This window comes from Trichoderma evansii (assembly GCF_050947405.1).
Source record: "Trichoderma evansii strain SZMC 28006 chromosome Unknown GGI43scaffold_2, whole genome shotgun sequence".
NCBI lineage: Eukaryota > Fungi > Ascomycota > Sordariomycetes > Hypocreales > Hypocreaceae > Trichoderma > Trichoderma evansii.
The window spans coordinates 1,629,524-1,649,217 of NW_028145204.1; the positions used below are offsets into that span (position 1 = coordinate 1,629,524).

At 47.4% G+C, this 19,694-nt stretch overlaps 4 protein-coding genes and 1 non-coding gene across 5 annotated transcripts; 4 read left to right on the top strand and 1 right to left on the bottom strand.

Annotated features, from left to right (window-relative positions):
* The first annotated feature begins 1,049 nt into the window (after positions 1-1,049).
* On the top strand, positions 1,050-4,819 carry GGI43DRAFT_155232 (cation transport protein-domain-containing protein). Its single transcript, XM_083199486.1, has 3 exons — positions 1,050-1,557; positions 1,632-3,364; positions 3,438-4,819. Exons 1-3 carry the CDS (start codon positions 1,458-1,460, stop codon positions 4,401-4,403), a joined length of 2,799 nt encoding a protein of 932 aa, XP_083065065.1. The 5' UTR covers positions 1,050-1,457; the 3' UTR covers positions 4,404-4,819.
* Positions 4,624-7,514, bottom strand: GGI43DRAFT_155261 (VPS9 domain-containing protein). The gene is made up of 3 exons (XM_083199487.1): positions 7,103-7,514; positions 5,304-7,041; positions 4,624-5,221 (listed from the first exon to the last, which is right to left on the bottom strand). The coding sequence occupies exons 1-3, from the start codon at positions 7,402-7,404 to the stop codon at positions 5,036-5,038; spliced, it is 2,226 nt and encodes a 741-aa protein (XP_083065066.1). The 5' UTR covers positions 7,405-7,514; the 3' UTR covers positions 4,624-5,035.
* A 1,606-nt stretch (positions 7,515-9,120) lies between these two features.
* GGI43DRAFT_379609 (uncharacterized protein) lies at positions 9,121-11,079 on the top strand (the record flags this gene model as incomplete). Its single annotated transcript, XM_083202867.1, has 5 exons — positions 9,121-9,591; positions 9,658-9,938; positions 10,010-10,256; positions 10,311-10,353; positions 10,418-11,079. 5 exons carry the CDS (start codon positions 9,121-9,123, stop codon positions 11,077-11,079), a joined length of 1,704 nt encoding a protein of 567 aa, XP_083065067.1.
* A 3,780-nt stretch (positions 11,080-14,859) lies between these two features.
* GGI43DRAFT_t20 lies at positions 14,860-14,946 on the top strand. Its single transcript has one exon. It is a non-coding gene; the product is annotated as a tRNA-Val (tRNA).
* A 2,782-nt stretch (positions 14,947-17,728) lies between these two features.
* GGI43DRAFT_429600 (uncharacterized protein) lies at positions 17,729-19,327 on the top strand (the record flags this gene model as incomplete). Its single annotated transcript, XM_083209137.1, has 1 exon — positions 17,729-19,327. The coding sequence occupies one exon, from the start codon at positions 17,729-17,731 to the stop codon at positions 19,325-19,327; it is 1,599 nt and encodes a 532-aa protein (XP_083065068.1).
* Positions 19,328-19,694: the final 367 nt, after the last annotated feature.

A 19,694-nucleotide genomic window follows, 5' to 3' on the forward strand; every position in this document is an offset into this window, starting at 1 on the left:
GGCTGGAGAGAAGGGAAGGATAGACGCAAGAAAAAAAAAAGATGGCAACAGCAGTGGTGGCACGAGGCGCAACTCGTTGATTTTCTTCGCCCCCCTTCTTAGAGACTTGATTGCCTCGACGCTTCTCAGCCTCTCCCTCTCTCAATCACCTCCCCCCGAGGGAATTCGAGTGCGAAATCAACCCACGATCGAACCGGAACGTAGACGGCCGTCGATTGATCCTCGGCTTAGACAGCGGCAGCGCCTCGAACCGTCTGTCTCGCTGCTCCATCCATCCGTCCACCCTGCATTCTCCATTCTCCAGCCTCCGTGCTCCGAACCACTCAGCCCGTCTCCCACGTCCAACGCCGCCAAAGGGGCTTGGCGTCTTGCCGCAACCGCGGGACTCGACGAGGCCGGGATAATTCCTCTGGCCGCAACCTTGCATCGGTGCTCCGTCCACGCTGCCTTGGAATCACGGGCCTACGCCATCGCATCAGCCCACGAGCCAACACAGAGCGAGAAGGGGGGACATCCCGGAGGCCCTGTTTTTGCTGCCGACTTCTATAACAAACAAAATTTCTGGCTTTGTTTCTGGCCTCACCGTCTTTTTTCTCTGGATTGGCTCTTCTCCAGCTATCTGGTTCTTGTCTGCTACTGATTAGGGCGTCTGCAAGCCAATTGACGAGTCGCAAGCACGCCTAACCAATTCGCAACGACAGCCGCCAATAAAGATCGCCCTCCTCGCCAATCTCTCAGGCGCTACCAGTGGGATCCTTGTCTTCTGTCGCAGCAAAACCAAGGATACTAGTGCTTGCAAGCATAAAATCGTCAGCACCGCTGCTCTTGATAAGCTGCTCGACGGCAATAGTGCTAGGTCCAGGCCTCCTTGTTTTTCTTTTACCTCGGGCTCGCAAATCATCGATTAGCTCGCGCCATTCTTTGCTCTCCTCTGGTTACCATTGCTGCCATTGCTATCAGTAACTGACCAGAGCATTGCAACTGCATCTGCACGGCATCTTCGATACTCCTCTTTTTTTTTTATCAGGCTTACCATTTTCCGGCTGCGTTCAACGCGCTCTTCCCCTGGACCGTTTAGGATTCAATTTTCCCCAGACTTCGAGTTGCGCCCCCTGACCAGACATGGTCGCCTCACAATAACCGTTTCTCGCTTTCTGCGTTATTCTCGATCATGCCTTTTTGTGTGCTATCGCATGTGATGTCCTTTGATTGGACTCACGCCTAAAGAATCCAGGATAACAACATCTTCAACTAGCCTTTCCTACTTGAAGGAAAGCAACCCAGGCGATATCTCGCCCACAACCGTATACGCTGCACTGGCCTCATCACCTCACTTTAGCGCCGCGCTTGTCTGGCCTATTTTGAAACATATTTGTCTTTTGTTTTCTCCTCTATTTGGAGAGGAACCGCTTACATCCACTCCTTGCACGCCTAGAGTCTCTTTGACATCGAATAAAATGTTCGACAGTGCTCGCGCCTGGTTAGCGGCGCAGCTCAGGGGAGCTAGGCCTTCCTTGCTCTCAAAACACCCGCATTTCAACTTTATTACAATCCACTGTGAGTGGCCGATTTACTCCATTTGTAGCCCTAGCTTCAGATGAATATTCTTATACTGACTGCTGAACACCTAGACTTCTGGATTATTTTCGCAACATTACTATGTGGAGTTCTTGTATTTGTCGGCGGCATAGGCCAAATTCACTTTATAGATGCTCTCATGTTCGGCAGTGGTGCAAATACCCAGGCCGGACTCAATCCTGTTGATGTTAACAATCTGAATGGATACCAACAGGCTTGGATCTACACATTTTCTTTATTTTCAAACCCCATCACGATGCACGCCTGTGTTGTTTTCCTCAGACTTTACTGGTTTGAGAAACGCTTCCAGAACTGGGTACAAGAGGCCAAATTACGCCGCCGTACCATTAGCAGATCTAAGTCCAAGGCACGAAATGACCTCAGCCAACTTGAAAACGGATTGGGTGTGAATGGGAGGCGCATTACCGTTATGCCAGAGAATACCAGGGCACAGCGAATGACCAACGACGGCATTCTTCTAGATAAGATAGAGGAAGCCGAACCTAAGCTTAATCCGAGTAGCAACGCAAGCGATACAACTACAGCATCCGATGACCTGCACAACGGCGCCGAACTTGAAGAAGATGTCGGTCCTTTAGATCAACCTCGCCAGAGAGATACTCCGGGTACAGCATCAGATCTCCAGTCGCCAGAACAACACCTCACGACAGCAATCACATTTGCCGACACTGTTAAGCGGAGTGACGGAGTGGACGATAATCTTACCAAGTTCCCGCAGCGACGACCCAACGCAGAGCATATTGCTATTCTTGAAAGGCAGCGAAACCAAGACAATGAAGTCCTCCGTATTCCTGGGCCGCGAGATATTGAAAGGGGCCTAGGACCCCGACGACTTGAAGAAGGCGATCGACAGGAAGATGACGATCAGCCAATTGCCCGCCAGGCTACTTTTGACTCTCGTATTAATGAACCGAGCGGCAATTTCACCCACCAGCAAACAGCCATTACCTTTACTGAGCCTGAGCACCCTAAGCGAGAAGAGCTGAAAGATAATGCCAAAGCTATTGGTAGCACCGTTGATAGCTTGAGATTTAGAAAGCCGCGCTTCCTCAACCGCTCTCAAGACAAAATACACGAAGATGGGGAACACAGACCAAGAGCAAGAACCCCAGCCCCACACCCTGTGCGAACTAAGACAATGGACACCATTCGCTCTGTCTTGTCCCGAGACAAGTCGGTAGATGACATGCCGTATCTCAGCTACACACCAACCATGGGTCGTAACTCGAATTTCCTCGGCTTGACCCTCGAACAGCGTGAGGAGCTTGGCGGTATCGAATACCGAGCACTAAGAACTTTAGCTTTGGTACTAATCTTCTACTTCTTCGTGTTCCACATTCTCGGCGCCATCTGCTTGCTTCCTTATATTCTTGCCAATCAACATTACGGGAATATTCTTACAGAGGATTACATCGGCAAGACTTGGTGGGCCTTCTGGACCTCAAACATGGCTTTTATGGATGTAGGGTTTACCCTTACACCTGACAGCATGAACTCATTTGCAACATCTGAATGGGTCCTGATGTCCATGTGGTTTTTTATCATCATCGGCAACACTGGGTTCCCAGTGATGCTGCGTTTTATAATATGGGCCGCTTCTAAGATTACCCCAAAAGGTTCCGGCCTTTGGGAAGAATTTAGATTTTTGCTTGATCACCCTCGTCGGTGTTTTACGTTGCTTTTCCCGTCAAATGCGACTTGGTGGCTGTTCTGGATCCTGGTCCTGCTCAATGCCATTGACCTGCTCTTCTTTATTGTGCTTGATGTAAGTCTCCTTGTTCCTTATATGTAGGACGATTGTTGCTTGGTATTGGACCATAGTGCTAACTCTTCCGAAGCTTGGAGCAGAGCCCATCACGGCGTTGCCACTCCACAATCGTGTCGTCATTGGCCTATTCCAAGCCGCTTCTACTCGAACTGCTGGTTTCTCGGCCGTCAGCATGTCCGAGCTTCACCCTGCCATGCCAGTTCTGTACCTAATTATGATGTACATCTCCGTGTTCCCCATCGCCATCTCTATTCGACGAACAAACGTCTATGAAGAAAAGTCTCTGGGTGTATACAAAGATCATGGCGAAGAGGATGATGCTGGATCAAGCGCTCTTGATTATGTAGGAACTCATTTGCGACGACAACTATCCTTTGACTTGTGGTATGTCTTTTTGGGGTTCTTCCTTATTGCTATTACCGAAGGCGGGAAAATAGTAGGAGGTCGATTTGATTTATTCTCTGTCCTCTTCGAAATTGTCAGTGCCTATGGCACTGTGGGTCTGAGCATGGGCGTACCCAATGTCAACGCATCTCTTTGCTCACAGTTCTCTGTCCCTGGCAAGTTGATCATTGTGGCTATGCAAATTCGTGGACGCCATCGTGGTTTACCATATGGCCTTGATCGAGCCGTGATCCTTCCTAGCGAAGCGCGGTTGAAGAGGGAACAAGAAGAAGCTGATGCCACACTTGCTCGAACGAGCACTGCGGTATCCACCGGAGCCGCAACCGGTCTGCAGCGACACCCAACTACGGGGCAAAGTCGCAGCAGGAGTCGTGAACGAACCAACAGCAATTTGATATCCAAATTGTTGCACCCGGGACCGGCTGTCCCACCCGAGCATCTCGGACGGCCAAGAGGACGATCGGTGGAGGCGTATCAAAGGAGCAAATCCGTGGATGTTACAAATGCTCTATCAGAACCTACGGATGCTCATTTGGAGCCCCCGAGAGAAGAAGATGACGAGTTAGAACAGGTTTCAAGTTCTGAGCTCCCGCCGCATAAACCGAGACGGATCGAGTCATCCGCCTTCTAGAAGAATCCGTGGACGTGAAAATCGATTCATTCCAACTTCACTTCTTTAACAGCTGTCAAGGAACAGCTCTATTTCCTCCTGTATATCTTTAGTGATGTGAAAATTTCTCTCTTGCATCCTTCTTCTGGTCGAGAAGCAATTCTCTGGGTAGCTTGCTTGAGGCGAGTGGGATATCAAAAGTGACCTAGGAATGGTTCATTTATTTATTTTTAACGAAGAATCCTCATGTGGAAAAAAAGCGCGCTGCGCTTATTCATGACTGGATTGCATTTAGAGGCGCTTTATCTTGTTGCACCATCACAAGTAGCAACAGTTTTGTCATAGCGGTTTGATTAAATAATGTATTTATGGTTATTAAGAAGAAGAATTTCTCAGGAAAGTAGCTCAAGCAGCCGGTCTCTTATATTTTTTTCGCTATAACGCCTGTAGAAGTTGATGCTCTATATCCGTGCCGCCGTGTAATGAATGAGTCCATATGCCCCTTCCGTCCTCCTATCCTCTGGGTATTACCAAAGCAGATGGGCTAGAGGGAAAGGAGCTAAAAAGAAAGAGATTTATCCAAAAAGTATTAGAAAATGTAGAGGATATTGATGTAGTTGAAATCAAAACCCCCGCCTCTACGATGTTTGTAGCTACTTGTCTTCAAATGCGCCCATATTCTTCAACGCACCAGCCAGGCGTCGATAATCTTTTAGTAGATCTAATACCTCGCTGAGCCTCAATTCCCCTGGGTTTTGAAGCTCCATGAAACGTTTGTTAGGAGGAGTGATTTTGGGGACTTCTTTTGGTGGTAGGACAGCTGCAATATCAGGGAAGGCCTTTATTGTTTTTAATGGTTAGCGACGGGATCGAGGATTGCATTCAAATGAAAGGGGAATTGGAAGAAAAAATTGGACTTACAGTTGCTAGATCTCCTCCATCCGTAGGTTTCACGCTATCCTTGGCGTCTTTCGCATCTTTGCCGTCTTTGGCTGAGGCATCCTTTGTGTCTTTTGCGTCCTTGGCGGGAGGGACCGCTGGTGATGATGTGCTTCGACCGAATCCTCGGACCAGGCTGATGCCAGAAAGTCGTGCCATCGGATTGAACGAATTGCTCAAATTTCGCATTTGTTCCAACATTGCTGGGCTCTGTGGTGCTGGCGCCGCAGCTACTGCTCCGGCCTTTTGATCATCCATAAAGAGTACCTTTTTAGAGGAGCTCACACTTCGACCACTTCGACCACTGCGAGCGCTGTCCGTGCTATGATCGCGGCGGCCGCCGATTATGCTCAATACACGCTCATCTCGCCTTTTCGGTATATCCAACTCCAGGCCAGCTATGGCTGCGGCGTTCTCTTCGTCTTCGGGAGGTGGAGTGCTGACGAGCTTGCGAGCATCATCTAGAGTCTTTGGGACGGCAATAGGTTCCTTGGGGTCCTCCTGGCGCTCTTTAAGCTTGCCGAGGAGGAAGCTATAACTCTCGCCGAGGCTGTTTGAGATGGTTTTTAGCCCTTGATCGGCTGTTGTGAAAACGGCATCACTGGCAGCGCCAAACGCTTGGGCAGGCGTGTTGACCAAGTCACTCAATCTCCGACTTTGCTTGGTTGAAGCAGCCGGTTTGAGGTTCGCAGACGACGATTCCGGCTTGGAGGCCGTGGCGTTTTCAGTATTGACGGCAGAAGTGCTCTCCGGTGAGGCCGTCAATCCCTGAGAGTAAGCTGGCGGAAATGTCTCTACTTTGGGTGTTCCAGGCAGACCTGCTGTCTTTGCTGGCCCTGATGGACGCTCGTCTTCTCTTAGAGTGGCAAGATCAACGGTTTGTAAGAAACTGATGGTAGCTTCAAGATTCGTTAGGCAGTAAGCCTCTTCGCCAGTAAGCTTCTGCTCCCACCGAAAGTTTTGGATAAAGTTGAGATCGCTTATGGCGTGAAGGTGCTCTGGAGGTAGTGTAATGAATGTGTAAATAAGCATAGGCATAATTTCATCCGCTGAAGCAGAAGGATGAAATTGAGCAAGTGTATCAACGATACTCTTGTGCGCAGCCTTTAGACGGTTCAACTTTCCAAGAGGATACCTCGATTCGCCCATTCGAATCAAATCTTTTCTTGCAGACTCCAGTTGTGTTCGTATGATTTCCGTCTTTTCGGCCGTAGATTTTTCAGCGTCTGATTCACTCTCACCCAAGTCTATCCCTAGGTCAGACGGCCCGATGCCCACAAGGGACAGAGCAGCCGTTTTAGATCTGAGTTTTGCATCTTGAGCTTCATCTTGCGTGCTCCTGTGGCGATAGATTCGGTAATATATGCCCTCACATAGCCTCCGCTCCACAGCCTCCTCAAGGAGACTTCGTTTAGCCTCGAGGGCTTTTCTCGCTTTCTTGCGATTGGCTAGCTCTTCGGGTGTGATCATTTGTTGCTCAACTTCTGCCTTTGGCTTGTCTTTAGAGCCTAATGAGGCGGCTTTTGATCGGAGACGGCTGGCGACAGAGGATGGCGGTGATGGAGGTTGTGAATTCTCGCGACTTTGGCGTGTGGCAAGGGCGCTAATGTGTGTTGCAATGTTGTTTGATGCTTGAGCATAGAAATCCTGAAAGAGCTGAGAGAGCTTGGCAATATTCGGTGGAGTAGAGTGCACCTTGGCAGAGAGCGATTCCACGAAGCTAGAGAAGCTAGTCAGACCAATGTTTATCCTTGCGTCACTTGCAGGCTCTATCGCCTCACCTATCAGTCAAGGTAATCAGCTCGATTGGAAGATCGTCAAGTTCGATCGATGCTCGCGTGATTTCTGGAAATTCCTCATTATCAGAATTGTTCTCGGTGGTGTCAAATGTGTCGGGAGTTTCGGTGTTGGCTCCGGCATCTCCATTCTTCTCAGAGGGTGACGGCGAGTGGTAAGTATGGGCTCTCTTGGGAGTTGAAAAACTGCTTTTTGAGTTTGAATTGAGTTGATTCGAATAGGAAGCGAGCCTATCCGGGCTTGGTCGAGCAGCGGGAGGAGTATCGGTAGATGGAAGAGAAGCCATGAGCTGCTATGAGACTGACGGTGAGCTATAATTCTAGAGGGGTATGGCTCTGTAGTTTTAAATAGCACATTAAAATGAAAAAGAGCGAGTTATGATGGGTAGAGCGGTGAATAAAAGAACATGTCACCCATGCTCTTGTAGAGAGTAGAAGACATTGAGGAGAGAGCTTTGGGCTGAAGCAGCAGCTTAAACTACTAACTAGGTAGGTAATACTTAGGGGTTCGGTAGGGTTTCATCGGTGTGACACATCTGTACGTACTTGATAGAGCTAGCTAGAGCAGCATCTGTATGTCGCTTGCTTAAGAAAAAAAAGAGTAATACGGATGCCCTCGTAGATGGCTGAGCGAGAATGGGGGTTTGAAGGCGGCGGAGTATTTTGGGTTGCGGATAGATGCACGATAGCGGGACAGCAGATGCTTAAATTGAGATGCCAAGAGGATGCTTTTGCAGCCAATAGGAGAGGGGGCGGCGGGGATTTTTGCCAGAAACTGAGCAAAACAATGCCGAGACACGATGCAATGGCCAACGCGGATGAAGCGGTACCCGCAATAGACTGAAGAGCAGAGAGGATGACGAAGCTCGAGACGATTTGCATGAGCTCAGATGCGGCGCCACCAAAAAGCTGCACCGCTGCGGGCAGACAAGAGGAGCCCCCCACTCTGTTATCGCTCAGATATCGATAAGCCACGGGCCAGCAGGCAGCGTTGTGGCTGTCTCAGGTGGTGCTGCCGTAATACTAGCGCTGCGTCAGAACATACGAAGTATACGCAGTGGGTGCCTGTAATTATAGGTTGATGGATTATCCAACTTGTAAAACGCCTGCCAAGAGATGGTCAACTTGTAATCTGGGGCATTACTCTATACAAACCGTTGCTCAACCCTGATCACCCCCATCTGATTGTCGTAAGATCTGCGGGCATGGACGAGGCACTAATCCTAGGTACGCACCGCCACTAGCTTTAGGGCGCTGTAGCCACAAACAGCCTCCGGATGCAGCAAGCAAACCGACACAAACTGTATTTGCGGTGGATGACATGTCTCGGATACCCCCAATGCAAGGCCAAGATTCTCTCTATCCTGGTGTTAAAAGGAAAAAGGTCGTATTACTATTCATCATACTAATACGGAGTACTTGCACATGCATATTATGTAGTACCACCATCTACCTAGTCAGGCTGATCATGCTCCATACACGCACACGGCGTGACGGTCCGGCGTATTCGGAGTACAGCCAGCTTAGCAGACAGTGCCAGGCTAGCAAGATCCGAGCAAAATGCGGAGGCGTCCCCCAGATTTCCCCATCGGGGCTCCAGCGTCCACGTCCACAGGGCTCTTAGTCAGGCGCTGGTTTAATAGCCGTGCCGTCCCGCGAGTCGCATCGCAGCGCAGAGACAGCCGCGCTCCGGACCGGGTCCCTTGAACCGAGGACAAGCTGTGAGAATGTCTTTAAGAGAAAGCTGATCCCTTTTCCCACCGTCTTCTCCCTTTTTTTCTTTTTTATTCTCCATGACCACGGCCATTACTTTAATTTGCGCCATTCTGCGCTGCATTTGATGAATCCTTTTCTGCTTTGAGCCTGGTCCTCACTTATCCCTATTCACTCACAGTTTGTCCTCCACATTGAGCCTGTCTCCTCCCTTGGCCGGCGATATCCAGGCTCTCATCCCTCGCCTCCCATCTCGCAAAATCTCATCTCTAATCGCCTAATTGCCCATCATGTCCGGGCCACCGTCTCGCATCCGCTCAATTCTCGGCCATCTCGTTCCCCAACACTCCTCGCCTCCTCACATTCACCAGCTGTCGCCAACCTTCTTCCTTGAGCGCGCCGCATCCATCGAGCCTAATGCCGAGGCCATCTTTCACATCACCTCCAACGGCGCGATACTGCACCGGTCCTACCAGGAATTTGCCGATCGTGCCAGAGGCTTGGCCTACTATTTGAAAAAGCACGGCCTGAAGCGCGTCGGTATTCTTGCGCCCAATACGCCGGCTTTCCTTGAAGCCATCTATGGCATCCCAGCCTCTGGCGGTGTTATTGCGCCTGCAAACTACAGATTGAAGCCTGACGACATAGCTTACATATTTGAGTTTGCCGAGGTTGACAGCATCATTGTCGACCACGAGTTTGTTCACCTTTTGGATCTGTTCAAGGAGAGACATCCCAAAATTCCCTTGATTATTGACTCGGTAAAGCTGCTTTCTACACACATGATGCATTGTTGCCGCTCATCAAAATATTAACATCTTCCCTAGGATACCGACGCGACAGAGGGCCAACTATGTGGGCCTTTCGATGAAGCTGTCCTGGAGGGGTTAAACTATGATCGCTCTACTGGAAACGCAGGCTGGGCTGGCCTCCATGCCCATGCCACCCACGAGGATGACATGATTGCCATTCCTTTTACTTCCGGCACCACATCTCGTCCCAAAGGTGTTGTGTACACCAACCGCGGAGCATATCTTGCCACCGTAGGCAATATCATTGAATCAGGGCTTAACAATGGCCGCTGCAAGTACCTGTGGACTCTACCTATGTAATTACTCCCAATCATCTCAGATGCTATTATTCCAAGTTTAAGCTACTAACGATGGGGTTTACCAACAGGTTCCATGCCATAGGCTGGACTTTTCCTTGGGCCGTTGTCGCAGTGCGTGGCTTAAATGTCTGCTTGAGAAAGATTGACTACCCATTGATATGGAAGCTCCTAAAAGAACAGGGCATTACACATTTCAATGCGGCCCCTACAGTCAACACTCTGTTAGTAGCAGCAAAGGAGGCCGAAAGACTCCCACAAGAGGTTCGGGTAACGGTCGCAGCTAGTCCCCCCAGCGGCCATCTCTTTGAGCAAATGGTGAGTATATTCAAGGACTTGAATTTTACAGGAATTGACTAATCTTCTCAATAGTCCAATCTCAATCTCATTCCTGTTCATGTGTACGGAATGACTGGTAAGCATTTGGACTCTTTCATTTCAGACTCGCCTTTGTACCCGTTTACTTACCCCAATTACAGAGACTTACGGCCCGCTCACCAAATGCTACATCTTGCCAGAGTGGGATAATCTTCCTCCGCAGGAGAAGTACGCTAAAATGGCCCGCCAAGGCCATGGCTTCATCACCAGTCTTCCCATTCGAATAGTCAAGCCCGATCAGCCCAACGGGGCGCTGGTAGATGTGGCCAAGAACGGCAAAGAAATTGGCGAGATTGTCTTCTTTGGAAACCTTTGCGCCAAGGAATACTACAAAGATCCCGAGGCTACCCGCAAACTTTTTGAGGGAGGTGGTCTACACTCTGGCGACTTGGCTGTATGGCATCCTGATGGCAGCGCCCAGATCCTGGATCGTGCCAAAGATATCATCATATCTGGTGGTGAGAACATCTCTTCAGTAGCTTTAGAGAGCATGCTCGTTCAACACCCAGACATTCTCGAAGCCGGCGTTGTATCCGTTCCAGATTCCCATTGGGGCGAACGGCCCAAGGCATATATAACAGTCAAGGAGGGAAAGAATCTGATTGGCGAAGATGTCATCAACTGGGCCAAGCATCAGAGCAACATTAGCAAATTCATGGTGCCGAGAGAGGTAGAGATTGTTAAGGAGCTGCCCAAGACGAGCACAGGCAAAATTAAGAAGAATGACTTGCGGGAGTGGGCTAAAACGGGGCGTAAGGAGTAAAGAGAAGACATTGGAAAATAGAGAAAAATGCTTGTTCTTATTCTCCTTTTCTGTGTGGCGCTATAAGTGTATGGTTTCTCAATACCTTTTACATTTAAATTGCGAGATTGGTGGCCTGATCTGTGGCCGCTTTGCCGCCCTTGGTTATATTATCTAGACGATACTAGGCGAGCAGATGACAATAAACAAGACATTAAGAGTATGCCCTCGTAGGATTTATAGAACACAAGGAGGCTTTACTAAGACTTTGATAGTCTGCTTATCATTTTTCATGGAGTCGTCTAGATGGTGCTGTCAAAGCTTGCAGACAAATTCTCCAGATCAGCGAGATTGAAACCCTTTAAGCCAAGTACCCATTGTCCCATATACGTTATTGAACTTTAAACGATGAATGGTACTAAACGGGCCTGGCTCGATAGGTTCTGGATTCTTATTGTCTTGATAAATACTAGAGTCGACATCTTGATTTACTCACAGGTCAACAGGCCCATGCTTTTGTCTTCCTATGCGCTTCACAGAAACAGCTCTTGATTTTACATGCGTAGAAACTGCAGGTACACAGGTAGACACTCCCGCCACTTGCCCGTACACACACTGCCAGCCGCAAATAATCTTTCCTACTGACTGCTAGACATATCAGCTGGCACGTGAATTGGGGGAGGAAATGAAAAGAACAGAAAAAAATTACGTAAATTTAAAATAACCATGAAGTTAGGTATCTCATTTTCTAGTTTCTTCTTTGCCTCCTACTGTCCCTGCTCCCATCATATCTCTGCACTATCATCACCAACTCACCAACAAACCAAGTACCGAATTATTAGGCAATCAAGATTAAAATGCCAGGCATCATCTGCCGTCTTAATTTACCCCTAGACAAATTTGTTCAAAAGGCTCTGCTTTAGATTGTGGGTTTTCCATCATGCCGCTTCAACCGTCCAGTGACAATCCATGGTTTGTCCCAAACAAAACCACTAAGAGACGACCCTACTGGTAATGAAATAGCCACAAGTATGCAAGCTAATGATTACAACAGTCACCTTCCGCGATATGGCGCCGGTGGTATTTTCTTTTCGTCGGACAGACGGAGACATGGCTGTGAGAACCGCGTTACGACCCACACCTTTGCCAGCGAAGAGAGTGAGTAGTCTACCTGAAGAACGGCCTCCCACCCCTCTGGAAACGAGTAATCTCGCCATAAAATTAGCACAATCCAAAAGAGAAGCAGATACCAAAACCGTCAATTACAGCCATATATACTCAATCTCGTTACGCGTCAATGGGATCTGTCATATTGCATCGTAATTGACGTCTGAAAATAACAAATGGCTATGCATGCCTAATCCACAAAGACACTTATATGGCCACATCCCCGTTGCCGCCACAGATGAGAGTAATTTTCATTGTACGGTTATTCTCTAATGAAAATTTGACCTACTATGCAAATGGAATTTGCAAACTGCCTCAGTAGCTTCACATACCTTGCCTAAACTTTCTCAAATATTCTTGAACGTATTGTGACAGAACATTAACCTGAAATACAAAAACCGAGACTTCCCGCCAATCTCTATTCAAAGTACCGTTTCCTACCTACCAAACAAAGCTCTGTACTTTTCCCTACGTCTATACAACTATCACCACTGCCAGCCCTACATTTCACCGACCCTCAAGATATCAGCTTGTACCGCCATGAAGTCCAAAGTGGTCCTAACGATACCACTCGATATCGCCCTGGACTTTAACTCGAGTTTTATGCTGGACATCCATTCCAAATCCATCCAGCAACTCATCCACGACGAGAATGAAGTGGGAATTTTCCTGAACTTTGTTCTGAACCCTGCTTTTGCGGGCTGTAAATTCTGGCTTATTGATCTCGGACAGCAGCGTACTGAAGCAGCTGCTGCACGCACTAAATCATTCAACCTTCAGTACAAGCGCTATGTGGAAGTCGAGAAGCACACGCAATTAGGACCAAAAGATCCAGCGGTGGTCATCATGGGCTTTATCTCATGGCGGACAGTCAATTGGAACGGCGCAAAGTCTCCAACTATACAAACGGGAGAATGGGAGTTTCTTGAAAGAAGACCTCATAGTTTCACTACCGACACCAACGAAGCGGAGAAATTATTCAAAACTCTAGAAAACTCCAACGGAGACCAAGAGAAGACCTGTCAAGCCAGTTGCCTGGCGGATTAGCCCTGTCTTCTCCCCAGAGCAAGAAAGCTTTATGACAATAAGAACTTTAATATCTTGCGCCGCGTGATGAGATTAGGTATTAAACGTATCTTCTTCTCCCTTGGATTGTGCTACACATAAGTATACTTGTAAAAAGAAATTTTCCTGTCAAAGTCTCAAGACAATACAAAAACCTTGATTCCGTAAAAGAGCTGGAGAGTCAAAAGAAAAGTCGTAGTAACCTGGGTCTGTTGCGTGTGCTGCATCGCTATCAACGCTTTATAATGAAAATTTGCGTCTTCAATTCGCAACAGCATCTGGATCTTATGGTTTAGTTCGCTCCAGGAGAGCAAAAAATTAGTCGAACCAAAAATCGAACCCTGATCTTGTGCATGTCAAGTCCCGTCATGTCATCCAATCTGCAAGCACGTGTCAGAGGTCGGTTGTACCTGCCAAAAAGAAAACTTGGCGTGGAAAGTCTCTGCGCCGTACACGCAAGTCTCAACACCACACATACACACAAGTAAATATCCCAAACACTCCAATTCTAAGAGCTGGAGAGCAAAACAAAAGCAAAAAAGCGTAGTCGAACCGGGAGTCGAACCCGGATCTGTCGCGTGTGAAGCGAGAGCAGCTCTAACAGATGGAGAAGAAAATAAATACCCGGCGATCGATGGAGATTTTGATATCACATATCACCAATCGTGAGGATCTAAAAAGAGAGAAAGCCTCAGTATCCAGGCCTACATCCTCTACCAACAGAAAATACCTTAACAGACATGCATGTGGGTTAGGACAGAGAGCACACTTCGTGCGCTCGCCCAGCAGAGACTTGGAAATCTGCAACCCGACAACACTGCACACTGTTAGAAACCGGGCACAATTGGTGACTGACCTATCTACTATAGATGAGGCCCACGACATAAGATACCAGATGTCTATATTAGCCAATCAATGTATATGAGTGGCCCTGTTCTTGTGAAACCTCTTCGGTTATGCCCCTCAGCAGAAGAGGCGCTTATGATTCTATTGGATGTTTTCCTACTTATTCAGTTCTTTCCATATAGCTACCTAGCTACCTAAGTTGATGCATGTACTTAGGAATTTCGTACTGAGGGGACGTTCTAGATCGGTATTCAACGCCCCGTGGATTGATTCGGCGTTTAAATAATATCAACCTACGTACGTGTCGCATAATTCAATGGAGTTGAGTCTGCTACTGGATGGCCACCTTTTGAAGTGGTGAATGTGCAAATGGCCGAATTATATAACGGCCAGCATAGGTTTGTTATATCAAGATTTATAAAGAGAGATAATATTCTCATTAGGAGTCGAAACTGGACGTTTCTCAAATCTCAATCCTCTATAAGCTATGATTGATGCTGTCTGCAACATCAAAAGTTTTTGAATGGTCGAAACGTATAATGGCTGAGTACACGGAGCCGGAGTGAGCGGGGGCGCGGCGCGGTTAAGCGGTTGCCTGTGCTGACCAATAGGGGAAGATTTGAGTGCGGGGATGGTACTCCATAAAAACTCTTCGCGATCTCATCGAGCCATCCTTCATCATCTATGTTTACGTCGTTCTCCACCACCAAACAGTCTCTGAATGGTCGAATCGTATAGCGGTTAGTACACACGCTTCACACTAAATAAACGAGTGCGCGTGAGATCCGGGTTCGATTCCCGGTTCGACTAATTATTGTCTTTTTGTTTCTTGTCAGCTCTTGTGTTGTGTTGTACATTTTTTTTTTCAACTGCCCACGCGACATCAAGAATCTTGCAATAGACTTTTTCGAATACCGCCTCAATTCGGATGATTCTATAGACGAGAGAAATGTCTGTAAAACAAACTCATTCAGAGAGTGATAATACTTTGTTTGTGTTTTGTGAAGTTGAACCATAAGCATTATACGCTGCTGTAGGAGAAGTGTAAACTTGGTTTAGCAAGGCACTATAAAACAACTCCTTTTCATGCTCTAATGCCGGCCTTGTACCAATCGCCCGACTGCACGCCACCTATGGACGTCCTACTTATTGTAATTGCTGGATTGAATATCTTGTTCGCTGGGGAAATTAGGGGCTTGAACCAGAATTGAATGAATTTACACAGCAGAGACCTTTTACCTTCTTTTCTTCTACTTTCGTCTTAGCTAACTGTCCGAAATTCTTGTGCATGCCCCCTTTATAAACTGACATGAATGTGATATGCATAGCATTTGTCAAGATTTCCAACTACCAACCAAGGAATCTCTCTCTACACAAACCCTCTTCTCATGATGTCGTCTTCACAACTGCTTAATCCGCAGAATGGAACTGGATCGAAAAGATTATCATGCGACTTCTGATGCCTGGTCTATCCACCTTCTGTTTTGACTCTCCTGAGCCTCAGAGTGATACATTTTGGCGATATCACGCTCGAAACGCAACATTGTAGTCGTGTCCCCATCATCGGGGCATTTGTTCAGCCGGCTGAGAAAGCATTCACCCAGAATACAGCCGAAGATGAGTTCGAAGACGTGGGTCTCCTGGCCATCCACAACTTGCATCCAACAGCTGCACCCAACACGGTTCTTCAGTCTCCCGATGCCTGGCCAATACTAAGTGATATTGGAATAGGGCTTGATGCTGCCTACATTTCCTCGTCGCAGTTTGTAATACTTCAATATCTCAGAAACGGAGAATGACACCAAAGCCCCAATTCTGCAACGCTAGCCAGCACTGAGTGATTTAAATTCCGGTCAATCAACTAACGCGACTTCTTGATAATATCTCAGGTATTAAAATTACATCTACCGTGTGAACATTCGCTATTACCCTCTGCAGCATTACCTGTAACGCCGCCGACAAGATTCGAACTTTAGCATCCGCTATTGTCCACTTTGAGACTCTGTTGCTTCCTTCTCATAACTTATTGTACTTGTGTCTCAGATCCTTAGTACTCAAGGATACCTATGCATTTTGCTTCTGGTCCTATTCTCGTTCTACTAAAGAGATCCTCTAAGGAACAATGAATGACCCTACTCTCAGCGATATGGCTCCTGAGACTATTTAAGCTTCTGAGATAGCCCACTCTCTAGATCAACACATACTTCTAATAACACATATTGCTGATTCGTCGCAATCTTGACATAGCATATTCTTCTGAAGTTGCACTTATATTGAAAGAAGCTTGTGATATTGGTTAGTTCTGCCTCCCACGATATATTGACCTTGTCACTAATCTGAGCAAGGGGGGCGGAATATTCTACAATTGCAATAAAGTGCTTGCAGATTTAAATACGGAACAGCTACGACTAGATAATAGTCAATTGTTTTAAGGCCAAAATATAAAATTAAAAACGCAAAGCTCCCTGAAGAGTACAAATGGTTCCCATCCAATCCAATAAACTTCTGAGATTACACACACGTTTATCCAAACTGAGATTCAATAGAACAGGAGACAGTATCCAAGGAACTTAAAGAACCTCATATCACCTATATAAAACAAAGATAGAAGGAGGACAGGAGTAAGAAAGCCAAGATTCTTTTTTTCTCAAATTACAGCAAAAGAACAAGCAACGAAGGTGATAGAGTTGGAGGAGAATTCATATGACAATACCACACTCGCTAATTATATCACCAACATATATATAAATGGGGAGATAGTAGGTAAGATATTTAAATGTAATTAACAGAGCACCTACCAGCACCATTAGACTTCAAGGACGCTGGATAAGAAAATAGGGGGATGATGTATGAGGAATTAGAATATTTTATGTCGGTTATAAAGTGAAAGATGAAAAGTTTTCATCTCTATAGTAAGATTTCTGTATACATTATAGAAGGGAAATTTTTGGGCTTTCTCAGAGATTTCTCTGATAACTTACAGAGAAATCACCTACAGGATACTCTTGGGAAAAATCCAGAAAATCCTCGTCAAAAGCCTGAGAATTTCTCTAGAGGATTTCCAAGAAAAATCTTGACGTCCAAAAGCGACCACTCACGAGGGAATTCAAGGCACAAAAGCCCGCATCCGTCTTATGGGGATTTCCAGGAGAAATCTCAGAGATGAATCCAGAAAACCTACACACATATCTCCGTGGCAAAAATCACGAAGAGCTCCCCGAAGAAAAGGAAGGGGCCAAGACCCGCTGAGCCAGTCCACAAATGCCATTCTTCATTTTTTTTTCTTATCCTTTTCTCTTATTCTTTTCCATTTTCTGGCCCTTTTACCTTCTTCTTCTCTTTATGGCAACACAACGGGGCAATGCCCCCACCATCATTCTCCTGTACCAACGAAATCCGCCAGCTGCCGGACATCTCTGTCACTTGATAAACAGCCAGTGATTTACTGCTGCTCGGCAACGCCCAGGCGGAAAACCATAGAAAATAACAGAATTCTGCGAGAAAACAAAGAGAACGCGAACTCGCCATCACGTTGAATTGACCAGCTTCCTCCTACATCACTCTCCTTACCACCATCTCCAAGCGGATGGTAATGCATCAATTCCAAGTACCTCCCAAGTCTCACCATTTCCCGTCCAAAGATCACGCCTTCCGAGTAGCCTTTTCTGCACCACTTTCCAAACGCCCCCCCCGGCTTTCCAGAGAAGGGTATATCAGGGCCTTGGAAGTATACGGCCGAGAAGACATTCTCCTAGATTGCCTGAAGTCGGCCGTGGACCACTTCAACGAGTGGCGAAAAAGAAATCCGGGCGATCTCAATCTATACCGGCAGCACGCCAACAGCCTGGGCTACGATTGGGAAAAAGGCACCGTCACCGAGGACGGTATCTACACTTCCAACGTTCTACCTACGACAACCGAATTATCCTTCTCCCCCGCTCAAGAAATCCAGCCCATCAACCAATATTCCCCGGGACTCCTCAGGGATATAAACCAATTCATCCACACCGACGACATTGATCAAACAGCTGGAGAAGAACACATGGTTAGGGAAGCCAACGGCAGGTTTGCGGCAATGAACCAGCAGCAAGCTCAAACTCCCACTCGCTCGCGAGCACTGCGTAACCGCAATGTGGACTTCCAAACACCAGGAACTTCCACAGACTCCCCTATAATTCTCCGAGATCTCCCAGCTGTCCTCCAGGGCGCACCGGGAAACTTGCGCTTTATCCCTGGCGAAGACCATAAGAACGCGCACGGGGCGGCCGGTCTCCTAAACATTGTCACCACCACGCTCCGGAGCATCGCTGACGATCCGGATGGAATCACTGATAACGACCTGTCGGATATCAGAGGAATGCTCCGTTACCTCGGAACCCAAGAAGACATCGCGAAATACGAGAAAAGTTTTCGTACGCAGGAAATACCCGCAGGGCAATCTCGTTTCGCTGTTTACTCTCAAACTACGCCGACCCAACAAACCCAACGAACTCTTTTCCCGCAAGCAAGCGGCTCTCGAAAGAGCTCCTTGGGCAGCTCCCGGAAGCGTAATCGCTTCATGGAAGAGCTGGAAGAGGAAGCTGACGACCCTCGAGCTTGGACTTCCCTAGGCACGCGCAGGGAAGAAGACAAGCCGTATATTTGTAACGACCAGTGGGGAAATGGCACAGCAAGAGTCGAATTCTCTACGTTATACGTGGGAAAGGAGGCAATCCCCACCCTCAATGAAGAAGTGGCGCAACAGCTCGGTAAATTTCATGAAGCAGTCATCGCAGAAACGGAAAGCGCCATCTCCCTGACTCAGTCAATGGGAATGCTCGGGATTTCGAGCGGAGCAATCCTCCAGCTCGTCCCCAAGGTCCCGGTGGTCGTGGAGCAAAACCCAGTCAAAGAAGCACTCGAGATCGTTCGAAATACTCCACAGCTGAGCTCTGTCAGGGCCGTCAAACAGTTCCTTCTTGAAGCAGGCCGGAAATATACCACTGCGGGATGGTCACCGATAACCGCTCTCATGCCGGAAATTATTTCCCCTGCCACAACTTCCCGTCAGTCTGCTACGACTGTACTGCAAGACAACCTCCTTCTCAACGGTCGCGCAGCGTTCAACGCCCCCGTCGAGACCGTTATAGACGGAATCCCCAAGATTTCCGTGCCCGTCGCAAACATCGGCGAACGCCCTTCCACCGCTTAGGAAAAAGCGAGTTCATCCCAGGAAAACCAGGGGAACCTCATAGGCAATACGTGTAGGATTATGTAGGAATACGTCAAGGACGGCTTATTTTTTTTTTTTTTTTTTTTTTTTGTTCGGTGTAGGCAACTAATACGCAAAGAAGGAATATTACAGGAATTACCAAGGAAAAGCCATAGAAACCCACGGGAAATATCTGCGAGGAATACCCTGAGAATCTGGTAAGAACTCCACTGGATTTCCTAGGGATTCCCCTTATATAAAAGACTTAGATAGCTAGTATAAAAAAATCCAACTTTTTCCACTCTTTATACAATAAACCTTGGAGGAAAATTCCAGGAAAATTTACTGAAGTTTCGCGGATTGATTA

Excerpts from the sequence above, each read along its gene's own strand:
- GGI43DRAFT_155232 (XM_083199486.1), top strand. The coding sequence starts at position 1,458 with ATGTTCGACAGTGCTCGCGCCTGGTTAGCGGCGCAGCTCAGGGGAGCT. Across the intron at positions 1,558-1,631 it reads CAACTTTATTACAATCCACT|ACTTCTGGATTATTTTCGCA; the intron begins GTGAGTGGCCGA and ends CTGAACACCTAG. Across the intron at positions 3,365-3,437 it reads TCTTCTTTATTGTGCTTGAT|CTTGGAGCAGAGCCCATCAC; the intron begins GTAAGTCTCCTT and ends ACTCTTCCGAAG.
- GGI43DRAFT_155261 (XM_083199487.1), bottom strand. The coding sequence starts at position 7,404 with ATGGCTTCTCTTCCATCTACCGATACTCCTCCCGCTGCTCGACCAAGC. Across the intron at positions 7,042-7,102 it reads CTGATTACCTTGACTGATAG|CTTCGTGGAATCGCTCTCTG; the intron begins GTGAGGCGATAG and ends TAGCTTCTCTAG. Across the intron at positions 5,222-5,303 it reads ATGGAGGAGATCTAGCAACT|GCCTTCCCTGATATTGCAGC; the intron begins GTAAGTCCAATT and ends AAAACAATAAAG.